The sequence below is a fragment of the Haliaeetus leucocephalus genome, unplaced genomic scaffold (genome assembly GCF_000737465.1).
Source record: "Haliaeetus leucocephalus isolate CR32 unplaced genomic scaffold, Haliaeetus_leucocephalus-4.0 Scaffold0, whole genome shotgun sequence".
Lineage (NCBI taxonomy): Eukaryota > Metazoa > Chordata > Aves > Accipitriformes > Accipitridae > Haliaeetus > Haliaeetus leucocephalus.
Window position 1 is genome coordinate 9,199,734 of NW_010972436.1, and position 5,843 is coordinate 9,205,576.

A 5,843-nucleotide genomic window follows, 5' to 3' on the forward strand; every position below is an offset into this window, starting at 1 on the left:
CTGGGGGGGGGGCTATCTTCTTATTACTCTGCTTCTCAGAGAATAAAGGGCAAGAATGCATTAGGCTTTTCCTGAGCTGCTTCAGTAACGCAAGGAGCTTTGTATCTCCTGATATCACTTAAGTTACTTTTTGTTTTATCAATTAAAACTGTAATATCTCAACAGCTTTTGGGGGGTCAATACACAAGTCAATGAATTGACAGTTTGTCAGTACTCTCTTTTAAGACTGGCAACCACGTACGTTACCCACATGGACACAAAGAAGTTGAAATTAAGCAGACTGTCACTAGGAATGGAAAATCTCACCTCAGGCATGAAGAGGAACCACAGAAAGCTGTAACTAATATTTGGAGATGACCTTTGAATCTGTTGATTTATTTCTGGAGCAGCTGATGTTTATGTTGTATGTCATTGTATCATTAGAACTGATATGTATCTGTTCCATTTTTCATCATGTGGAAAGACCAATTAAAAAGAGCAGCCTGAAATGGTAGATTTAGCTTCTGACAGCAACATAGCAAGGAAGTAGTTACTAATCATGGGTACATCTTAAAATTAAATTAGGGAGCAACTTAATAGATTAAAACTCAGCTCATCCTTATATGCTGCCATTTGAGACTGTGTCTAATTATGTTTTCCTACTAGTTTTCCAGTGGTTTTTCATTTTCTCTTTTCATTAGAGACCTCTTGGTCAAAATCTTTTCTCAGTTATACTAGTGTAAATCTGGAATAAGTCTTTTACATTTAATTGAATTAGTCTTGATTTACTTTAGTGAGTTTGAGAACTGAGTATGACCCTTTTTCTTTAGCAGTAACTGAACTGTCCTTCTCAATTTTGAAACCACACTGAATCAAGCTTAGGTAGAAGAAAGGTCTTCAAAGTTTGAATAGACTAAGTTTTCTTATCAAGACAAGACATCCATTAAAGAGGACTGTGTTCTGCCTTCCTACTTTGTAGGAAGGTGCTGCACTGAAAGGGCTGGGATTTTAAATTACCTGCCAAACAAAATTTAACTCTGAATGCCTCAAAAGTAACCTGATCCTGCAATGGGAGAAAAAGGAACTGGTTGCTTTTATATTGTATCTTCCTAACAGTGATCACGGATGAAGACTTTGTGCTGTACCCACAGACAGCTGTGTGGTTTGTTGGTAACAAGATTCAGTGGTCCCCCAAGGTTTCTTTAGTGGCTGCTGCCCAACAGCACCATGAGTCCCAGCATAACGTCATGGCTGCGGCTGTTCTGTGGTCCCCAACACCGCTCCTCGGCAGCATGTTAGTAATTGAAAGGCAATCAAAATGGGGTATTATGGGGACAGAAAATCAAATGCAATGTTTATTTTCAGAAAAGTATTTATTTTCATAAAGAAGAGTTTATTTTCATAAAGTAAAATTGTTTAGCTTTTGAACTGTCAATGAAAATATAGGCTGTAACTTATCTTCATTATTTCTCCTCTCATTTTCCTGCAATGTTTCTATATAGGTTGCTATATCTTCTAGACCTCCCTCCAAGCAGATTGTAACTGTTGTCAGTAAAGAAAAAGAAATATATATTAGCATAGTTGGCAAGTAAAATTTTCAATAGGGAATAATCATTTTAGGGGAGCTTTTTCTGCTAACTGACTTTAAGAAGGAGTTTCCCTACTTTCCTGAAAACTGTTGCCTTTGACAGAATCTCAGCTTGGTCATCCAAAGTCTGAGCCTTCTCAGACATAAATTAGTTTGAAAATACAGCATTTTTAAAGCACTTTTCCTTCCCAGAGGCATCATAATCATACAGGAATTGTTTTATCTGCCCTAGAAAAGATCTATTTCTTTTCTCTGTTTGTTAGCTGGTTTTAAAACAGGCACCAAAGATCCTAATGAAAACTGGTTAGGACTTCTTAAGACCTTACTACCCAAAGGTTGTAAGTTTAAATGAAAAGGTTGCTTCTATTTGAACTATCAAAGTAAACTACTCAAGCAGAAATTATGGCACTTGAAATAGAAAGTCATTATTTTTGCAGTCCTGCATAAGCATGCCAGAATTTTCTCCTAAATAATTTTTAAAAGTACAGTTTCTGTTGACTCTATTACACGTTACCCCATGGAGTAGAGTACGTTAGCAAACTCCTATGCAGAACTAGGAAGGAAGAGCAGTGGACAGATCCTTTGGGGGGTGGTGGATCAGCAGTTCTTTACATGATAAAATTCACAGATCCATTGACCAACAGTTTTAGGCAGGAGCTATTTCATCCTCTTCATTGCTAGGACTAATGGTAATTATTTAGGTCTTTGAGAACAGCCATCACCCACAAATTTAGGAAGAGGGATTAATTCCTCTGACTTTGTTCCTGCTGAACTGTTTCTCCATTCCTGTAACAACTACACGGAGTGGATTTCAGTATGAGACCAAAATTACGGGGCATTGTTAAAGTTCTTTATTAACAATTTATTGCTGTACCCTTCATATTCTGAAAGTTTATTTTCTTGTTGTTGCTGTTACAGCGACGTCCAAGCAGGTGGCCAGCAATGAAATTCAGAAGAGGATCTGGACATCCTGCCTATGCTGAAGTGGAACCGGTTGGAGAAAAAGAAGGGTTCATTGTATCAGAGCAGTGCTAAAATTTCTAGGACAGAACACCAGTACTGGCCTACAGGTGTAAGACATTTACTTTGCCTCTCTTTAAAGAAAAGGAGCCCTAAGCTGCTGTAGCCTGATAGAAAGAAGATTTTGGATAAGCTTTGTCCAAGAAGAAAAACGATCTAAGATACCAGATTACCACTGCACAGTAGTTTTTGTTAGTGGACTGAGACACAATGGTTCATGCAGAATGCTTGTCAGTGGACACCTACGGTATCAGAACTATGGCACAAGTGCCATGTTATTGGCTTTAGGTATGGGGATGCACAGTAATCAAAAATATAATAAAGCTTTGGTGCACAAGGGTATTGCCCTTTCGTTCAAGCGTTCTTCTCTGGTATCTCAAAGACTGAGTGACAAATCTGTACCCTTTCAGTGCAAAGAGCACTGATCAGTGTTCACAGGTGATTGAGAAAATGATCTCAGTGCAAGTAGAGAAGAAAAAAAGGAATTTTCCAGTACTTCTATAAGTGGATGTGAAATACACTCACTTTTCAATTCTAAATTAACCTACCCACCTAACTGAGTGAGTCACAATGTATATGCTTTCCAGGAGCAGTACAATGTTTCTTGTACATTACTGATTACTATCCTTCTAAACAACTCATGATATACAAATTGGTAAGAAATGACAACAGAGAATTCTCACAATGTTGAAATTACTTTATTTCATGGGAGTTCACAATGAAATTGGTCTGATTTTCAGTTTCATTGTTCACTAAAAATTAATTATCAGGTTTGTTTCAAGGGATATCTTTCATTTCTGAGCAGTAGGCTGAACTAAAGGCAACAGATCCTTTTAGCTGCCAGAGATCTTATGGACCATTTCTTAGGCAATGTGATACGAAAAATAAGATTTTGAACAAATGGGTTTCTATCCTTTGCCATTTCATTGTGAGTCCTTACTGAGAAGCACCACAGACTTCAATGCACCCCTTCCAGAGATTCAGATGCAAGTGTTATTGAACCCTGCTGATTCATACAGTGATTTTGTTTAATGCACATAGTAGTTGCATAAATATATATAAAAATATATTTTTTTTTATAGCTAACACAAGGCGGGCTCTTGTGACTGTTAAGACTGCATTTTTGTCATCCAGACAAAGGAAATGGATTGCATTACTGCATATTTTCACTGAGTTGTAAAATAATCCTTAATATTAGAATATTTTTATGTTGTGTAGGGAAGGTGGTTCATGTAGTTGCAGTGCCATAACCCTTCTGCCTCTTGGAACCACTCTTTCTTTAATACCGACCCTTTCCCTCCCTGTTCAGGGAAAGACAAGACTATAAATTCACACCATCAAAAACTCCTTTTATGGAAGGCGTAATATACACTGAGACCCAGACCTTTCATGAGGAGTGGGAACCTAAATACTTTGATGATCTGGGCCTGAGCTATTCAAATATTAAATTCAGGTATTGTATGTATATTTCATTGTAGTCATTGACTATCAATTTTTTTACATACTGTACAAGGCACTTGAATCATTTTAAAGTGAGGTATACAACATTTGCAGTTTCGGATCTCAAGCAGTTAAAAAAGTTGTAGATACCACCTTAATAGCACAGTTATTTACACCTCTTGTTGATGCTTGTATGGTCTAAATTTGATTACTTAATGCTGTCTTAAAAAAAAACCAAACATGATTTTTACTTGGTATTTTGTTCAGTAAATAATACAATACTGTATTTTCTGTATTCCTTTATTTTGTGTAACACACTTTTATTTTCATCTGTTTTAAATCATCTAGCGTGAGATTGAAACTGTTCAAAACCTAACTAGTATTAATCTGAAGATACTAACAAACATGTTGTCTTGAAGCCTGGTGAAGAGCCTGTGGCAAGTATTCATTTCAATTTGTGTGGGTCTGCTGAGCCCTGTTTCTAATAGGCTGGGATTAAATTGCAGGCTGTTAATTCCGATAGCAATAACCAAATGTATGCACATATATATCTGGTGACACTCATTTTTATTAAATAAAAAGGTATCAGTGCACATCATTTAGGCACGTATTTGGTGTGCAGTACTTATCATTAGTTTTTCTAGGAATCTTGGAAGTAATCAGCTAGGGTTCATTGGCCAAATGAAGCAATTGTAGAGTTTCCATTTGAAGCATGCTGGAATGCTGTTTGAAATAATTTTTATTTCAGAGCACATCTTGGCAAATTATACTAAGAAATTTACAAAAATCTACACAGTATTGCAGTAAGTTCAAGGGACATTTTGTATAAGTAAAGATTTATATTATTATGGGTTTAAAAGTCTGCACTTAGGCCGATTCACTCATTCATGTTTTTATCCATGTATGTGATACATGTCATGCAATGGAGCTGACAGAATATTTGCAACATGATTAGACAAACACAACAATTTTAAAATTCAGTATTTTGATTACTTCTGTTTTAAGGCCCTCTTGCACAGCTGAAGGATGTTTGTTAGTATTTGCAAACTAACATAAATTTCATACTCCTTCTTAAAATAATAGCTTTTTTTTTTTTTTTACTCTTTGTCCAGCTCTCATAATTTGGTAGCAGATTTCACTGGTCTATGGGGAGCATCATAGTGTATTTCTTTTGATTTTTGCTATGATGTTATATGCTATGGATTATAACATGACGAGTTGCTGGGTTTATTTAATAAGACTGATAGGCATATGCTTATGTCTGATAAGAACTGATATCTGAAGAGAAAACCTCCTGCATACTAATGGATGTATAGTGTCTCATTGGTGTCTGCTTTGATATATTCTGTGGTATGTTCTATTTATCCCAGTAGGCAAAAGATAATTAAGTAATCTGTTGCTGTTTTGTATTTCCATCTGGTTTTCTAATTTTTTAATAAGTAAAATTGCCACATTAAAAATTATACAAATATTAATCCATAGGTGTGATGAAATATTGAAATTAGCTGAGAATCCTATTCTTATCATTTTATAAAGCACCAGGTTAATTGGTCCAGACTGCAAAAGTGTCATGTAGCCCCCTCTCAGAGATCCAGCTGAAATGTTATTCAACAATTCATAAAGAAATTTCCATCCCGGTTTCTGAAACAGTGGTTTCACTAGCATTCCCACTGGTCCTTCATTTGAAAGTAATTCAGAATATTTCATTTGTTTAAATGCTTACTTACAGTCATTTATTCTAACAGTTATTTTAACTCTTCAACTTTCCTGTAAATTTGTGTAATGCATGTAATGATTGCAAGATCTCCCAAAATTA

General features: G+C 35.8%; 1 protein-coding gene across 1 annotated transcript in view; it reads left to right on the forward strand.

Moving 5' to 3' along the window:
• The window catches only part of PLXDC2 (plexin domain containing 2), a 278,226-nt gene extending 275,306 nt beyond the window's left edge, over positions 1-2,920 (forward strand). Inside the window, exon 14 of the mRNA XM_010579409.1 lies at positions 2,486-2,920. Coding sequence (XP_010577711.1) covers positions 2,486-2,602 — 117 coding nt within the window. The 3' untranslated portion in view covers positions 2,603-2,920. The remainder of the gene's footprint in view (positions 1-2,485) is intronic.
• The last annotated feature ends 2,923 nt before the right edge of the window (positions 2,921-5,843 follow it).